Source organism: Syngnathoides biaculeatus, chromosome 13, assembly GCF_019802595.1.
Source record: "Syngnathoides biaculeatus isolate LvHL_M chromosome 13, ASM1980259v1, whole genome shotgun sequence".
Lineage (NCBI taxonomy): Eukaryota > Metazoa > Chordata > Actinopteri > Syngnathiformes > Syngnathidae > Syngnathoides > Syngnathoides biaculeatus.
Genome location: NC_084652.1, coordinates 25,022,851 through 25,042,350, shown reverse-complemented (window position 1 = coordinate 25,042,350; position 19,500 = coordinate 25,022,851). Strand labels below are relative to the sequence as shown.

General features: G+C 44.1%; 1 protein-coding gene across 2 annotated transcripts in view; it reads right to left on the bottom strand.

Moving 5' to 3' along the window:
- Window positions 1–14,850: 14,850 nt before the first annotated feature.
- dlgap1a (discs, large (Drosophila) homolog-associated protein 1a) overlaps window positions 14,851–19,500 on the bottom strand; it is a 162,054-nt gene continuing 157,404 nt past the window's right edge. For both annotated transcript variants that reach the window (XM_061838973.1, XM_061838974.1), the window contains exon 16: window positions 14,851–17,363. In XM_061838973.1, coding sequence (XP_061694957.1) covers window positions 17,361–17,363 — 3 coding nt within the window. In that variant the 3' untranslated portion in view covers window positions 14,851–17,360. The remainder of the gene's footprint in view (window positions 17,364–19,500) is intronic.

The following is a 19,500-nucleotide window of genomic DNA, read 5'->3' as shown; positions in this document are numbered from 1 at the left end:
TTTACATGGATGTTACAAAAAGGAGATGGCAAGCAAAAATGTTGGAAACAAAGTGTACATGTTTATGTGCGTGTGCATGTGTGGAAGATTGCTGAATACATGTGTAGTCATCATTTCTTTAACAGGCAGCAGTTCTAACAGTTCTGATGATTAGACGTTTTTGTTCTTGCTATCTCCTGCTAGGAGGCTGCCACGTTATCTAGAGCAGAGCAAAGCATTTCTTTATTGGAAGCAGATGTATGATAGTTATGATCACAATTATTACTACAGTCACCTGGTGGCCCATCGCCCTGTCAGACCAACGCACCCCACTCTCAAGATATCTACACCGGTGAGTGTCAATTTCACTGGGGCTCGCTCGAATCGGTCTCTGCTTCAGATTACCCTAAGTGCAAGTGGACGTACCTGCACGGCTACTGCGTTTATAGATTCCGGGTCAGACGAGAACCTGCTAAATCCGCATGTAGTCGACTTGTTGGGCTGAGAGAGATTCCAGACATGACTCCACAACGCTTATGTGGCTAATGCAAAATTCTTGTTTCAAGTGATGCACCATACGCAATCCCTGAACATGACTTTTCCGTACGCACATACCGAACGCATACATTTTCACGTTTTTGACTCCCGAAACAGTTGACGTTAGTCTGGGCAGCCCCTGCCTCAAGAGACACAATCCACACATCGATTGGTCCAGTGGCCAAATCAGAGGATGGGGCGTGGAGTGTGGCGTGGCGTGCTTCGGGGCTCCAGAAGGGGGGAATCCGCAGGTCACCCCGGTAGAGCTGCAGGAGCCACAACCAGTCACTAGTTCTGTCTTGCGATTGGGACTTAAAAGAAGTCTTTTCTGAAGCAAAGGCTAAGTCTCTTCTGCCTCACCGGCCTTATGACTGCGCCATCGAGTTGTTGCCCAGCACCTCACCCCCACGTGGGAGGCTTTTTGCTTTAACAGGCCCGGAGAACTAAGCCATAAGGACATATGTGGAGGAGTCGGTGGCAGCGGGTCTCATCGTCTCATCGTCTGTGCCCGCAGGAGCCGGCTTCATCTTTGTCAATAAAAAGTATGCCACCTTACGTCCCTGTATCTATTACTGGGGATTGAACGACATTACCGTCAAAAATAGATACCCTCTTCCCCTAATTGCCACGGCTTTTGAGTTGTTGCAAGGGGCCTGGATTTTCAGCAAACTGGATCTACGAAATGCATACCACTTGGTGCGCATCAGGGAAGGGGATGAGTGGAAGACAGCCTTCAACATACCAACGGGCCACTACGAATATCTGGCGATGCCGTTTGGTCTGACCAACGCGCCGGCTGTGTTCGAAATTGTCATTAACGATGTACTGCACGAAATGCTGAACAAACACGTGTTCGTCTACCTCGACAATATTTTGAGTTTTTCCCCAGACGAGGCTTCCCATGTCAAGCACGTTCGAGATGTGTTACAGCAACTGCTGTGGCACGACTTTTACGTCAAGGTGAAGTGGAAGAAGTGCGAGTTTCATCGGCCTTCCGTCATGTTCCTGGGCTTCATTTTAGCGGAAGGAGAGATCCGCATAGACCACAGCAAGGTCGACTCCATCCCTCCAGAGGCCTACTCCTACCAACCACAGGGAGGTTCAGAAGTTCATTGGTTTTGCCAACTTTTACCGTACTTTAACCTCAGTTCCATAGCCACGCCGTTGCATGCACTCACCTCACCTCACAACCCAATTGAGTGGGAGGCAGCCTGACAGGGGACCTTCAGCAAGCTCAGATCCAGCTTTATGTCAGCTCCGGTCCTCATCATGCCTGATCTGGAGAGACAATTTGTCGTAGAGGTTGACGCGTCGGACTCAGGGATGGGGGCGGTGCTTTCCCAGAGGAGCGCAAGGGATGGGAGACTACACCCTTGCGCCTTCTTGTCCAAAATGCTGACTCCAGCGGAGTGGAACTATGATGTTGGGGACCGTGAGCTGCTCGCAGTCAAGACCGCCTTGGAAGAGTGGAGGCATTGGCTGGAGGGTTCCCAGGTGCCATTCCTGGTGCTAACCGATCAAAAAAACCTCGAATATCTCAGGACTGCCAGCAGACTGAATGCCTGTCTGACCAGGTGGGCTTTATTCTTCACCTGGTTTTGCTTTACATTACATTTACATACATAACCAGGTTCAAAGAACAGCAAACCTGATGCGTTATCCTGAATCCATGAGGGTGAACGAGCCGAGGCTGAGCACGCTCCAATCCTCCCTGAGTCTTGCCTTGTCTCAGGCTTCACATGGGAGATCGAGACCCGGGTAAGGGACACTCTGAAAGACTCTCCCAGGCCGGCTGGTTGTCCCGCCGATTGACTGTATGTTGTCCCCTTACTGAGGGGGAGTGTCATAGACTGGGCTGACACAAGTAGGACTGTTTGCCATCCCGGCATGGCTAAGACCCGTTCGGTGATAGAACACTGGTTTTGGTGGCCGAACGTTGAGAGGGACGTACGGGAGTACGTCAATGCGTGTCCGGTTTCCATGGCCAACAAGACCTCCCGCCTGCGACCTATGGGTGAGCTACGCCCCCTGTCTGTTCCCTCACGCCTATGGTCCCACATCTCCCTGGACTTTGTGACGGTTCTGCACACCTGCGCCTCATCCCCAGTAATTACCTGCAGTACTTATAGGACCCAGCGGGTGGTCTGGCTTTGCCAGATCATTGCCATTCATGCCTCGTTCCAGCACTTCCTCGACTCTGATCTCATCTCCCGGCGCACCGACCCCTGCCTGTCTCCTGACCTGCCTCGTAACCTTGTCCCCATTATCACTGTTGCTCACGTTGACTGCCTGCCTGGTTACCGACTCTGGACTGAATAAAGATATTTCCCGAACTGCCTCCACATTTCCCGAGTTGTGCATTTGGGTCCAACACCGCGTTCTGGTTATGGCACTTTAGTTCAGCCTTTAATACCATCATCCCAGGTATTTTGGTTGACAAACGCTCCCTCCTTGGACGAGCTCCTTCCATCTGCTGCTGGATTAAAGACTTACTCACAAATCGTCCACAGTCTGTCAGAGTTGGCCCACACCTCTCTTCCTCAATCACCCTCAGTACCGGGTCCCCCCAAGGCTGCGTACCGAGCCCTCTGCTTTACTCTCTGTACACATATTACTGCATACCAGCTCGTTCCAACAACTCCATTATCAAGTTTGCTGATAACACCACAGTGATCTTACTCATCTCAGAAGGAGATGAGTCTGCTTACAGAGACGAGATTGGTAAATTGTCAAAGTGGTGTTCCGCAAACAACCTTTGACTGAACACCACAAAGATGAAGGAAATCATCCTGGACTGCCAGAAGTGCGGCGTCGACCCGGTCCCACTGTTCATCAATGGGGAGTGTGTGGAGAGGGTCCACTCCTTCAAATTTCTGGGAGTCTACATCACGGACAAACTCACTTGGAATGTAAATACTACTATGGTGGTGAAAAAGGCCCAGCAGTGACTCCACTTCCTGAGAGTGCTCAGGAAGAACACCGTAGAAACTAAGCTGCAGCAGGCCTTCTACTGAACCACCATGGAGAGCATCCTCACTTACAGAACAATGGTGAGGTGTGCCTTCGGTGTGACAGAGGAATTTAAGGTGGAGGTGGGACTGCATCAGCGATCAGCTCTGAGCCCCTTCCTGTTTGCAGTGGTAATGGATAGGCTGACAGATAAGGTTAGACTGGAATCCCCTTGGACCATGATGTTCGCAGATGATATTGTGATATGCAGTGAAAGCAGGGAGCATGCAGAGGAACAATTAGAAATATGGAGACATGCACTGGAAAGGAGAGGAATGAAGATTAGCCGAAGTAAAACAGAATATATGTGCGTGAATGAGAGGTGGAGGGGGAAGAGTGAGGCTACAGGGAGAAGAGATAGCGAGGGTGGACGACTTCAAATATTTAGGGTCAACAATACAGAGCAATGGTGAGTGGGGTCAGGAAGTGAAGAAACGGGTCCAAGCAGGTTGGAACAGCTGGCGAAAGGTGTCTGGTGTGTTATGTGACAGAAGAGTCTCTGCTAGGATGAAGGGCAAAGTTTACAAAACGGCCAAGATGTACGGATTAGAGACGGTGGCACTGAAGAAACAACAGGAAGCAGAACTGGAGGTGGCAGAAAGGAAGATGTTGAGGTTCTTGCTTGGAGTGAGCAGGTTGGATGGTATTAGAAATTAGCTCATTCGAGGGACAGACAAAGTTGGATGTTGTGGAGACAAGATTCGAGAGAGCAGACTTCGATGGTTTGGACATGTTCAGAGGTGAGAGAGTGAGTATATTGGTAGAAGGATGCTGAGGATGGAGCTCCCAGGCAAAAGAGCGAGAGGAAGACCAAAGAGAAGGTTTATGGATGTGGTGAGGGAAGACATGAGGGCAGTTGGGGTTAGAGAGGAAGATGCAGGAGATACGCTAAGATGGCAAAAGATGACATGCTGTGGCGACCGCTAACAGGACAAGCCGAAAGGAAAAGAAGACCACTGATATGACCTTTAACAGTCATATCAAATCCATGTCTTATCTTCTGAGCTGCTTATCCTCACAAGGGTTGCAGGAGTTTTGGAGCCTATCCTGGCTATCATCCGGAAGGAGCCAGGGTGCACCCTGAACTGGCTGCCAGCCAGTCGCAGGGTAGCTAAATTACTCACTTTTCAAGTTACACAAGCATACATCTTGAGTTCCCTCTTCCTTGTTCCACAAGCTCTTTCTACAGTCTGCAACCATCTCCAGTAGTAGCATTGACCATCTCGTCAGCGCTTTTGCCGCTCCTCAGTCGGACCGTTGAGCCCCTCGACTTGAGTAGCCTCTGTCTCAGGTAGTGGCACCGGTTGGAGTGCGGGCTGTGGTGCGAGGGCGCCTTGCTTCCCGTCCTGTAATATGTCAAGCCTTCCCTGGATTGCTAGCCTCTGATTGATCCTGAGGGTCAGGGTGATAAACGAGTCCAGGGTAGTGGGCAGTTCCACTGCGATGAGATGGTTACAAATCCGCATTGAGAGTCCCTGAAGGAAGGCGTCAAGAAGAGCTTCCTCGTTCCACCGACTCTTTGCTGCTCGAATGCGAAATTCAATAGCATAGTCTGCTTTGTGACGTTACCCCTGCTGAAGCGTGATCAATGAAGCCGCCGCCTTGTTTTCCAGTGAAGCGTACTAGAACACCTGTATCATCATGCACACGAAGGAGGTCCAGGTGCGGCAGGTGTCGGAATTGCGGCTCCATTTGGTAGTAGCCCAAGCCTCCGCCCTCCCCGTCAGGTGAGATATCATGAAGGCAATCCGAGCGCGGTCAGTAGGGAAGGCGGAAGCCTGTAATTCAAAATGGAGATCACACTGGGTGAGGAAGGTCTTAAAATTACCAGTGTCTCCGGAGAACCGCTCGGGCCGAGAGAGTGGCATGCACGTCGACCGCTGGACATCCGTGGAAAGCGGGCACGGACAGGCCTGGAGTCTGAGTGGCGGTGGGCGTTGTTGGACTGACGTTGGCAGCGCTGGTCCTGGACGTGAGCCACGGTTCCAACCAAGCACATATTTTGAGCAGTCTCCGATTCGTTACCTGGAGAGCAGCTTCCTGTTTGGCCAGGCGTCTGCCCTGGATCTGGAGGGAGCGATCTGGAGGCAGCTGAGTCGGCTGGGTCCATGTCTTGGCCAGATCATTGTGTCATAACCAGAACGCTGACTTGGACCCAAATGCACGACTCGGGAAACCTGGAAGCAGTCCGGGAAATATCTTTATTCAGTCCGGAGTCGGTTACTAGGGAGGCAGTCCACGAAAGGAGCAGTGATAATGATGAAAGGCTCACGGGTCAGGTCAGGAGACAGGCAGGGGTCGGTATGCCGGGAGTCAAGATCAGAGTCAAGGAAGTGCGGGAATGAGGCATCAATGGCAACGATCTGGCAAAGCCAGACCGTCCGCTGGGTCCTATAAGTACCTGCAGGTAATTACTGGGGATGAAGCGCAGGTATGCACCTCCTGATGACTGCCGATGTCTCGGGGGACCTGCAGAGGCAGGGCTAGGACCGGCAGGATAATGACATAGTCTATGAAAAGCATCCTGACTTTGTTACCTTGGCCTTCCAGGTGGCTCAGTGCAATACGAAGAGCTATTGTGATAGCATCCTCGGTGGACCGGTTTCCTCTGTAGGCAAACTGGTAGGAGAGTGAGGGAGGAAGTTAGCCCCTTATGTGGCATGCAACCAGCCTCTCAAAGCTCTTCATGATCACAGGTGTGAGTGCAGTAAGCCTGTAATCATTTAGACTGTCAATGGCTACTTTCTTTGGGATCGGGAAGATTGTTGAAGATTTCAGACAGGGGAGAATGGTTTATTGTTGCAGGGATCTGTTGAAAATTTTTGTGAAAACACCCATCAGCTGATCAGCACAGGCTTTCAGTACCTTCCCCGGCACTTCGTCTGGGGCAACAGCCTTCCTGGTATGTACAGTCCTGAGCACACCTCTCACTTCATGTTCTTGAAGCGTATGTGTGCTGCTGGTGGACGTGGTTGTAATGAGCCTGGGTTTGAGCTGTCCATCTCAAAATGGGAAAATAAATGGTTTAGTTTCTCTGCCAGCGAGGCGCCTGTGTTTCCGGCACACATCTTGTTGTAGTTTGTGATGTGTTGAAATCCCTCCCACATTTTTTTGGAGTTGTTTTGTGTCAAGCACTCCTCGATATTTCTTTTGTAGGCCACCTTAGCCACTCTGATGCCACTCTTTAAGTCAGCTCTAGCGGTACTGTACTGTGCCTTGTCCCCTGACCTGAAGGCAGCGTTGCAATGTCTCAGGAGTGCCTTAGTCTCTTGTGTCATCCAGAGTTTTTGATTGGGGAAAACCCGGATGGGTCATGGTCCAGGATTTTGTCTCCTCTGGTGGGACACATCACATACTGGACGAATTTGGATAAGACAGTCTTTAAACACGCTTGGTTGAAGTCTCCAGCAACAATCAATACTCCGTCGGGGTGGGGGAGCTGCTGTTTGTTTACAGTCACAAGCAGACGACTAAGTGTTGTGCTACCGTTAGCGTCCGGTGGGATACAGACAGCTACCACAATGACTACCGGTAGCTCCCCCGGTTGATAAAAGGGTCTGCACGAGACTGCAAGGACCTCTAAATAAGGAGAACAGTGGATGTTGATGATTCTGCTGGTAGAGCACCATTTGTTTGGCACATAGACACACACTCTCGAATGTAAACAATACCAGGGACCACGTACTGAAGGCAGCCACACTGGTCAGTTCCATCTTGAATCAAATAGCTGCCTCCTGAATAGAAAATAAATAACTTTAAACCCCAATGTCATGTTCTTGGCCAGATTGATGCACGTGTGTGTAAGTAGCCAATGATTATGGCTTCTGAAGGTACAACCCTTATGGTGAGCTTTTCACTTTAGTGTTGCAAATGGCAGGAGTGAAAAATACTGAGGGTCTTGTTCACTTGCCCACGGTCAGCAAAGTCCTCACCAGTTGGAACCACTGTCCTCTACATCATCAGTATCCTCTTCAGCAAACACAGGCCTCAATAATTTGTTTTAGCTTGTCGCTAGCTTCATATCAAAGTCCATGGCTTCCTATTAACCTCTGTCTTAGTGGCTAACTCCACCATCTTACATCTTACTTTGAGTAATCCACCCAAAACAACACACTTTCGCAATTGATGTTTCAAAAGTCCTTGTCAAACTTTTAGGTCAACTGTGCTATATGTCCACTTATAACTACCTAGTTTTCCGCATGCGTTGGTATCGAGTCCCTTGGACCTTTTCCTCACTCTTTTCCTTCAACATTTTCTTCCCTCGCGATCTCTCTCATTCCACACCCTCTTTAACCTCAGATGTAATTTGTTTATTTGCATGGGTTACAATAATAAATGAACAAATTTTTTTTTTTGCTTTTCCACAAATTAACAAAAACATTTCAATACAGTTTTTTTCCAAAAGAAAATAAATTCAGCACACCTTAATTTCTTTTTTCTTTTTCTTTCGGCTTGTCCCGTTAGGGGTCGCCACAGCGTGTTATCATTTTCCATCTTAGCCTATCACCTGCGTCTTCCTCTCGAACACCAACTGCCGTCATGTCCTGCCTCACAACATCCATCAACCTTTTCTTTGGTCTTCCTCTTTCTCTTTTGCCTGGCAGCTCCATCCTCAGCACCCTTCTACCAATATACTCACTCTCACGTCTGAACATGTCCAAACCATCAAAGTCTGCTCTCTCTAATCTTGTCTCCAAAACATCCAACTTTGGCTGTCCCTCTAATGAGCTTTACCTTTACCATTTTCTTCTTAATCTTCCTACCCGCTACCAGAGTCATCCGACACACCACCATCCTATGCTGTCAAACTACACTCCCCCACCACTACCTTACAGTCGGTAACCTCCTTCAGATTACATCATCTCCACAAAATATACTCCACCTGCGTGCTTCTACCTCTGCTCTTTTAGGTCAGTCTATGTTCCTATTTCTTCTGGAAATAAGTGTTCACCACTGCTCATTCCATCCTTTTTGCACAGTCCACCACCATCTGACCCTCAAAGTTCCTTTGCTGAATGCTGTACTTACCTATCACTTCTTCATTACCTCTGTTTCCTTCGCCAACATGTCCATTAAAATCTGGACTAATCGCAACTCTCTCACGGTTTGATCGCAAATGTATCTGGTTGTTAGCCAGCTAAGCTTAGGCGGTCTGGGCCTATAAGCAAGTTTAAGAGGACGTTTCTACTTGCCCAACTACCTACTAAGTACTCACGGTCCCCGTTGTAAACGGTCCTGTAAGTACTAAAGTTTGATGTCAAATATTGGTTCAGCTCAGTTAAATATTAGAATACTGCTGCTTTTTCTTTTTAGCAATCTAGGCTAGGCTAACTTAGGCCGAGCAGCTTCAACACGAAGGAAACGGCTCCAGTTTGGGTACAAAGATTGCACAGATGATGATTTTACTCCACTGAAGTCGTTACCAGGAGAGTCCTACATCAAGTATTTACAACATTTGGTCCAAATTCAGCAGGATTTATTGAATTACAATCGGGCTGGCCTGAGCCTTCTTTTTAAGATGCTACCACTTTGGAGACTGGAAGCAAAACCCTACTGTTTTTCTCAATTCTTTTCATAATTTTGGCTTTGTTTGCCATTTTTTTTAGCGTCAGCAGAGGGCTGGGGGCTGGGGCAGGGGGGCTCTGCACAATGTGTGAGGTCTACTCTGTCTGTCGGGGTTGGGGTGGTCTCTGGGACAGCATTCCCTTATTCTTAGTGTGGATGCTCCCCTTAGCTGGCCTTTCCGCACCTGTTCTTATGTGTGAAGCCTTGGAACTACCACAGTTAGTATGTATGTATTTGTGTGTGTTTGTATGCGTGCGTAGGTTTCGGAGGGACTGGTCTTTGTCATCTGTTGTATCATTGTGATTTGTTTTATTTATTTATTTATTTTTGGGAAGCACTTTGTGTTGCATTTTTTCTGCATGCTACGTGATGTACAAATAGTTTGTTTTGAATGTGAAAACCGAGTTACAGACATTGGGGAGCTCGAGAGTGCTGCAGCAATGACTCTGAATTGATATTCAAATGTTTTCATTTATAATTACTGCAAATGTCATGCAACATTATTTTGTTAGTATTATGGGAACCATAATTTTGGTAAATTGCGCAATCAAGGAATGAGATTTCATGGATAATTTTATTCATTTCATTAATAGATATGGATATGTAATATTCTCTTTACAATATAACATAGGATCAGAAAAGCATGACAGATCACTGAACAAAATCTCATAGCTAAAAATAAATAAATAAACACACACGCACATATATATATATATATATATATATATATATATATATATATAATTAGAATACGAGTAAACCAGTACATCTTTTCAAATTATATTTAGTACTAATAAGTACTAATCTTGTATCTGCATGCGTTATGAATCAGCCTCAACCATATTTTGTACAAATGGTGTTCATACAAACGATGATGGGGCTACTAGATCACTAAAGAAAGGCCTGACATAGAAGATAAGTGACTCGGGAAGCACTTTATAGAAATCGTATTCACATACAGACAGTCAATATTCCACATATTCCGGATCTATATGTAAATAGAATTGCAATCACACATTTTCAGAACACACACGCAGAGTTTGAGGAGCAGCCCATCACAACTGGGAATCAAATCTTACAGGTCTTCCTGAGGAGAATGTCATTGAGCTTGTTCAAACAAACCATTGGCAGGAATTAAGAGTTTTCATCAGCAACAGTAAACTTTGCAGACATTAAGTCTGAAACATTTTGATATTTTTTTGGAAAATCTAAGAAAAAAATCTACAAAAAAATACATACTGTTCATACTATCCATTGCATACAGAAATCCAAAATCAGTTTCCAACCCTTTTAATTTCACTTAAGTTACTAAGAAAAGCAATTATTTCAATTTCATGTAATATGGCACTAATCAGGCAGTCATAATTCTTCCAGTTGGATTAAGTATTAAATAAATGGCTCAGATCTATATTTTGGATGACTACGTTTTCTGTTCACGTACACTGTATCCATTTCCACCACTCATTGCTAGGCCAGATTTCCTCATACAAAACTTGCTACTTGGATGCTTAAGACATACAGTATTTGCTTGAAAACAACCAAGCAAACAAAAATGAAAAACCCTAAAAATCAACATAAAAAACAGCAACAAAAACACAGTTGCATTTACATGGCCCTTTCTTTTGACAAGTGGATTTCACAATGAATATGGCTCACCGATATTGTCATTTCAACACAGAGGTAATTAGATACTGTACAAAATTAGCCCCCCCAACATACAGGACATTTTTACAAATTAAAAAATAAATACAATATACTTTCATTAAAAAACACACACGATCACCATGGTCATGTAAGAATCTGCAGTACAGTATTTAATAATGTAGTTACTATATTATTGATCACCAGAAGTCTGCTCTGGAAGAGTTATGATACATTTAAATGTAGCCATAGATAGAATCATCACAAACAATATAGGGTATCATCAGAAATCAGGCTGTTTTAAATGTTTTATTTCTCTGTATTCAAATCCTTTTAATCATTTAAAGCACATTGAGTTACCTTGCGTATGAAATGCGTGCTATAAATACATTTGGTCTGCGTTGCTTTGGTCCGAGGGTGCTGAATAAAACCAACTTATATCGGGTGAGGAATTCTTTTGGTGTAACTCTAAAAAGGCCAACATTAAGCCAAGTCATCTTATCAGTCATTTGATAATTGAATTACCCCATGAAGACTGGGTGTTCATTATTGACAACTTCCGTGTGGACACATTTGGACAAACCTTGATTGTTTTGCTGTTTGTATTCACTTCCAGCCAGTGGCTTCTTGGAAAGACAAATTAGGTAAATACTGTACAACACACATCAGAAATAACATTGACATTTGGGAATCCTCAACTTGGGGAAAATATGAGATGATGTGAATCACACAATGGGGCATAGCCATACAGTCTTTAGTGTAAATGGATTTAAAGGGGGGAAAAATGACATCAACAACAAGGGGGAAAAATTATTGTCAAATCACAGTCCCTTTTAAATAACCTATAAAAATATACAGTATAGTGCAAAAAAGATCCAAATATGAACCTGTTGTTATACCTACTTCTTTACAGATCTATCTGAACTGTAAGGCCCATTCCTTTGTTATAGCTTAGTGGACGACCAACATTTGGGTTTGACATTAAACAATAAATGTTGAGCTAAGACAGGGGTGCCCAGATTTTATTACCTCAAGATCTACTTTTGAAGGAGCCAGCTTCTCGCGAGCTACCAACGACGGGAAGTGGGAGTGGGGGGTGGGGGTGATGATGATGATGATGCCCCTGAACCGTTTTAAGGTTCATGTTAGATTGCCTCCTATATTTAAAATGCAGAATGAGCTTTTTGTGCACTGTATTGTCTGTACTTTCATCCTGGATCAGGCTGTGCCAAGGTGAAATTTCAAAACTACACACCATCTCATCCTGCACTTTCTACTTTGGTTTGAGACCAGACCTTTCCCATTCAGAAAATAGAAAATCTCATCCAGTTTGACCACTTTTTCTTTGATTATTAACATACTCCGACAGTCAGTGCATCTTAAAACAGCATTTCTTTTTTAACTTTCTCAATTAATATTGAAAGTAAACATAACCAGCATGTCGAGCTCGTCTTTGCTCTACGTTGCCCAGACTGTGTTGGTAACTAAAGCAGCGGTGGTGGACACTGTCATTATAAAACACATTGATGGGCTGCGGAAGTACTGTAACATTTGTAATTATGAGTGTACGTCTTTAAGAGCGCGTGGGGGGGGGGGGGGAGTAAGGTAAACTAGGAAAAGAGAGTGTGGCGAAGCAGCGGTCGTTGTTAGAGAAAGTTCCGTGTGCTGCCCAAAGAAACCAGTGTCTTCCTCTTTTCATTTTTTTTTACAGCACGTATGTGAATTGTGCCATTAGATGTAACAACCAGTCATCCCTCACTCACTGAATCACACTGCAAAATGCCACAAACTGTATAGCTGTATGTGATACTTTCAATTTGCATTGGATTTTTTTTTTGCGCTCAACGCAGAATATCAGCGGTGCACAATTGCGCATATGCGCAGCTTAGAGGGAATATTAGCTGAAGATTTTTTTATTTTTTTGGCACTCCGTCCCGTGACCGACCATGACTGCTTCGCGATGGACCGGCCGATCGATGCATTGAGCACCCCTGAGCTAAGAGATCAACATTTCTTAGTTTGCTTGTTTCTTTCTTTTATCACGCCTTTCCATCTGGAGCAGACACAATTTAGAAGATGGAAACTTGTTGAACTGGTTATCACTGGCTACAGACACTACGACCATTTAGAAAGTCCTGAAACCACTGCACCAAACGGGTAGATCGTGAAAACCAGAACTTGAAACTTGACAGAAACGTGAGCAATGTAAAGAACAAGAACAAAACTGATATGACAAACGTCAGACCAACTTATAAAAGTGATGGGCCAACTAGAACTCCATGACAGATAGAATGTTCTCTACATCCCAGACGTGCGCATTTGTCATAGAAACCAAACACCGGTCATGTCAAGGCTGCTAGGCATGGATGTTCTGAGACAGGCTCATTTATCTTCACTGATGGAAGACATGATGGCAGCACAGGAAGGCCACTGAAAACATTTTCTCTGCCAAATTTAAAGAATGATGGAACCAAAGTGATGTTATGGATTCTTCATCGTACCGTAAGTTGATGACCCACGATAAAATGACAAAATAAAGGAGTTCATCAGTGGAAAGACGTGGAAGGTTTTAGACTGGTCAAGTCAATCCTCAGATTTAAACCCTGCAAAGGATGCATTTCTTGCTTAAGAGGAGAATGAAGGGAGCAATTAACAAATGAAAGAAGCTGTGGTGAAATTTGGGAAAAGGTCCATAGAAGAATTCTAAAGTTAGGTGACTGGGTCACAGACTTAATGTAGTTAATGCATGCAAATATTTTTAAATAGATGTTAAGTTGTACCTTTTTTGACTATTTTTATTGCGAGAATTAATAACCCGTGTGTACTGACCTTCGCCTGTTCTCCGACTGACCCCGTAAGCCTGACTCCTTTTGAGACTTCTGCCTGCCTTGATCGATCTACCGTGTACCGACTCCTGCCTGCCCGCTCACCTGCTCTCTTCGCCCGACTTCCCAACTATCGCTGCTGCACCTGACTGCCTGCCCGATCCCCGACCTTCTAATAATAAACGGTTTTCCCCAAACTACCTTGCATCTCCCGTGTCCTCCTGCATTTGGGTCCTACCTCCGTTCCGATGGGTCGTGACAGAACGATCTGGCCAAAACAGGACCCAGCAGGAAAGACGCCAGGACCTCCTGACCAAGCCTCGGTAGCGACCAATCCCTGGTCATCTTGCAACCACGGCGTGGGAGGTTCTTGTCCGGAGCAGTTGCCTGCCTCGGTATGGTTCCTGCTTCGCCGTTTGGTTCCTCACCGAGGTCGTCCACCCGAATCGCCCCGTGGGGATCCTGGTGCTTGGCGTCCGGATCGTCCTCCTGACCTGTCCACCCGGACCCCTCGCGTTTGGTGGCCTGAATGGCCACCAGACTGGGGTTGGGGGAGGAGGGGCGTGCCCTCCTCCGGACCCCCTTCTGCCCACCCCTACATGTGTTAATAATTGTCTCTGTTTCTTTCGTTTAGGCACGTCTGGGAGCCGTGCCTTAGAGGAGGGGTACTGTCATGATCCTGCCGCTCCAGCCCGGGCTGTGGGGGTGCCCGCGCGCTCGCACTAATTGGGAGGCACACACCTGCGCCCCATGCGGGCTGATTATCCCGTGTATATATAGGGATCGTTGAGGTTCATGTCCCGTTCCAACACGCTCGTATCCCTGATCGTCACCCCGTGTGTACCGACCTCGCCTGTTCTCCGACCGACCCCGTAAGCCTGACTCCTTTTGAGACTTCTGCTTGCCTTGATCGATCTCCCGTGTACCGACTCCTGCCTGCCCGCTCACCTGCTCTCTTCGCCCAACGTCCCAACTACCGCTGCTGCACCAGACTGCCTGCCCGATCCCCCACCTTCTAATAATAAACGTTTTTCCCCGAACTACCTTGCATCTTCCGTGTCCTCCTGCATTTGCGTCCTACCTCCGTTCCGATGGGTCGTGACAATTGCCAATGTTCCAATACATTTGATCAACTAACACGTTGGTGTTTCGTTGCAATTAATCCGATCTTTAAAGAAGTGGTTCAGATGCAGACGTATACATTGTGAAAGCTAAGTTGTTCATCTCGTTTCGTGTTTATTGGGGATGTCAAACCCATTTTTTTCCAGTCTACAACGAGACTAAAGGCATTGGCCTCTTTTCCAATACTTTTTAGTTTATTCTGAGAAAAGGTTGATGGGATATACAACAAAAGATTTTTGTACACGCATAATATTGAATACATTTTTAAAATTTAGTGCTAAAACCAAAAAAATATATGTGTGCTCTAGCATTTGTCTCATTTGATGAATATTTGGAAACATTACACACACACGACTATGCCTCCACCTTATCTTTCAAACCAGATGAGTAACATCGCAAGACTCACACACATCTGAAGTGGGTGGCGCAAGGACTCATGACTGTTTGTCATTTTTTTTGTGAAGTTATGCTATTTAGCTCCAGAATAAATGACTAAATGAATAAAAAATGAAAAAAATCATAAATAAACATGATTGTCAACCAATATTGATAAAGCTGTACTTTGGACTGACTGGCCACAACGCTATAGCCATGTCAGATGAAATCCCCATTTTTACCTAGTAGTTGAGATTTTTTTGAATGGCTGAAGCTAACGAGCATGCGATAAGAGAACACGATTGATTCAAGTGCACATACCATTTCATTTCCTTTGATCTCTCCATTATTAAAACTTTGTGATGTGTATCACAGTATTTCTGACCTTTTCATTTCACAATAATGCTTGTAAAGAGGGAAAGACTTTTGCAAGAGTATTTTGCAGGATTTTATAACAACCTTATGATAACTACATCAATAATTATATACATAATTATAGTGCTAAACAAATGTTGGAGGTTGTTAGAAAATATACTCTCCAGGGGATGGGTGTTGAGTGTCAGTGTAAACACTTTGCTTAACCATATTACCACTCAAAAGTCTGTATGTTGTGCAATGTTGGTACGATTTCTTCTTCATCAGTGAAAATAAAAGTAGTGCACTGGTCCAGTGTGGCATATCCCTCATGGCTTTATATATAATAAATTCATAGACGACACTTATGGCCCCAGAGACGTACTGTATTGTTGAAGTTCGGACATATCTTAAAAAAAACCCTGCTGCCTCTGTATTTAACAACTGCCAGTAAGAAGTGAACAATGTGATGTTTTATGTGACATACTGTAGGTACTGTACTGCTGAGTAATGTCCTCATAGCCTTGTCTGCGCCTCAGGGATGTAGATCTCAATGCTGTCAGCACTCTCTGTAGCAGAGTTTTGTCGCACAGATGCAGCTCTCTTTGCGGCTATCAGGCGCTTCCTGGCCTCCTGTCGCTGTTTCTCAGTACTCTCCAGCGAGCGATCTCTTGCCAGAGGGGGGTGGTGGTGTGGGGCCTTGGGGGGCTTTTTGGGTACTGGAGGCGGAAGCCGTCTCTCCTGGTGGGAGAGGGCGGTAGCAAGGGGAGGGAAGATCATTTGAACAAATAGAGATGGACTACTTGTGATGTGTACTGAAAACATACTATTGTCTTGTGACGACTGAGGTAGGTTTTTGGATTAATTTGACCAAAAATGATCAATAAAATTGTGAGAGCATTTTGTTATGCCTTATAGCCAATATTTATTTTTCTCCAAACACCTGAATCTTTGTTATTTTGGAATCATAGCTTTGTCTCGAATGTATTAAAACAAACAAGGTCAAGTAATAGTATTAGTAATAAAAGTTTGAATTACCTATTTTTAAAAACATTTTTCTTGTCACCATGATCAGGTTTCTTAGCCACTATATGTGATAATAAATAATAATAATAACAATAATAATGTTCTAAAACATTTTTTAAGCCTTATGCATTCTGCCATGGTAATATTAACTGTAGACTGTTGAGCATTATTCTGTTGTCCTTGTACTAGTGGTAAACGGACTTCCTCTAGTGGTGTGCATAAGAATCGCAGCCCAAGCACAGGTTTTAGTATCTGTACAATATATTCGCATTTTATCGTACTTTGTTTGTAAAGATTTTTAATACAATTTGTGTTTAATTTTTTTAGTATTAAAATAACTATTTAAGAACAATTTTATTTTTAACTGTGCACAGCGTTAACTTTCAAACTGTGCACAATATTACTACTGGCTTACAACAATATTTAATTTACATTTCAGGAATAAATCCCCTGTCTTGGTTTTGGTTAACACTAGGGCTTACTGTCATGCTGAATTTTAATGTGAGTCATGATAGTAGTAGTAATACTTGTATAAGTATTTTTTTTTTGTTGGTATTTGGTGTATTAAGTTTTGAAAATCCCTGCTGTAAATATACATTTTTTTATTTTAAAAATACAAGGTGCTTTATTAAGGACAGTGACTTATTTGAATGAAATTGTGGAGTATTATTATCCCCTGACTGTAAAATGCATTGATGCCAAACCCTCCTGTATCCATTGACCTTGACACTAACTGCCAAAACGCACAGAACAGAAAGCCACACATGATGAGGCAGCAACGGGTGTCAGAAGAAAGAAAAGAGGGGAAGAGAGTATTGTGGGTAGATGGATGCATGGACACATATGATGGATCAAGGTAGGCCCAGAGAAGTTAAGGCCTTGTGGTGTTTCTTGTGGTGATTGATGCGTGGCTGTTTGCAAGCGCCTTCACTGTCAAAACAAGAGACAAACAAAAAAAGGCCATGAGAGCAAATGAGGAAGCCATTAGAGTCAAAAGTGAGCAACATGAAAAGCCACATCAGATACTGCTGAGAGGGAGCAACAGATTAAACAAAAAAAAAATGAGTGCAATGATGTCATTAAAGCCACAGTGTAAACTAACCTGAAATGCTTGCTGAATGTAAAAAAACAAAACAAATGTATATAACTCACATGCACATGGTACAGCTGTCAATACAAATGAAACCCTCAACTCTCCTAAATCAGCCACATGTATTCACTGAAAAGCTATGAAATACAGATGATCTGCATCTGCAGTCACATTTACTTGAAAACAGTAACAATGAATAATGTGTACGGTGTTTTGTACCTGGATCACATCCTGCATAGAAAAAAATATAATAAAAACACATTTACACACATCCCAGATCGTATCATGGCTTGACAAATAACACAAGATGTGGTATATGATGGCCAACAGTTTGCTGACCAGTTAACATTGTGGATAAGGAGCGTTTGCATGGTTAGTGAGACAATAGCATGCCTACACATGTTCATGTCGAGATGGTTGAATGCCAAGTCATCAAATACTTATTGGCTGTACTGTATATAAATACACAATTGCAACCAAAATTATTCCACCTCTATTGTAAATTATATTTACATTCAGTCTAAAAAATTAAAATCATTTCCATTGGACCAACAAAACAATTTAAATGTCACGAGCACGGACTAGAGGAAGGACCCAAATGCAGGACTCCGAGGCAAGTACATGGTTTTTAAGGGAGGTTTAATACCAGGTCAAAACACAGCGAGCAGTCCAACAAGACAAAAGCACAAAAACACGTGTCAAAACGCAGGGTACAAAAACAAGAAACGAGGTCAGATTATGCAAAGGTAAAAACATGGCATATGAAAACACAAGCTGTGACTTGACTATGGTGGCACAGGAACGCAGAGATGTGGTAACGAGGAAAATAAACTTGTAACAAGCTCGTAAACTCATGCTAAACTCACACACAATGAACTGGGCCCCGAAGTCGTGACACGTGAGGCTTCAATACAAGACAAAGAGGCGGAGGTGAGGAGCCTGCAGACAGCTCTGACATGAAATCGTTCAACACAGCTAATATTCAAACTGCAGTACGGTATAGTAAAGTGGTTAAATTATTCTAAGCCTCAACAAAAAGTATACTCACTAGAACAGTTTCTATCATTGCAGTTATGATGCACAGTGAAATACCATATAAATACCATATACTGAATAATTGTTTCCATTTCACTCATTTCTTGTGTTCACCTGCTATGACTGCCTTTTTGGAATCCAGCCAGACTTTCCATGTTATGAATTATTTTTATTATCCTCCATTATTTGGAGGGGGAAAAGCCCGACAGCAGGTTGCAGTAAAAAAAAAAAAAAAAAAAAAAAACAAACGTCGTAGTTGTATTTGTTATTGTTATTGTTATAGTTTAAATGGCACTCATGATCTGCATAGCATCCACAAAAACGATATGACCATCATGTCACCATGCCGGAGTTAATAGTCCTTCCTATGCCAGTGTCAGAGGAGACGCTTGCGAGCTGTAGGAGCAGGCGTGGAGCTGTGGGGGTCAGTTGGTACGAGGTGCTGATGAGCTAAAACAGAGGCTTAGGAGGATTTGGGACCCTAGTATTATAGTCTCACTAAAAGTCTTCTATTAGACAAGGCTTTGGCTCTATCCTCTGGTATTATAGGGCATTTCCACACACAAAAAACGTAAAGGGAAGTTTTTCAGTCAATATGTTGTCCCCCCAAAATCTGAGCCTAGTTGAATTACAGAGCATCAAATTACAAAGAGATGTCCATGCTTTAACAACTTCCTTAATTTCTGTCAAATGATTCCTTTCGTTTAATGCCTGCAAAAGACCTGCAGCAAGACTTAAGTTGCCTGGCAGCTGGTTCTGGGGTTTCAGGTTTGAAAGTAGGACTCTAAACACTGAAGGTCTTCATGCCCACACTCCAAAATCTAGGTCTGTTGTGCTAAACATATAACTAAGCCACAAAAGATTAGGGAATCCACAACTAAAACTTACGCGTTATAATAGATCAGCTTTTTTCCCAAAGAGGAAGACTACAGCAAAGCATAT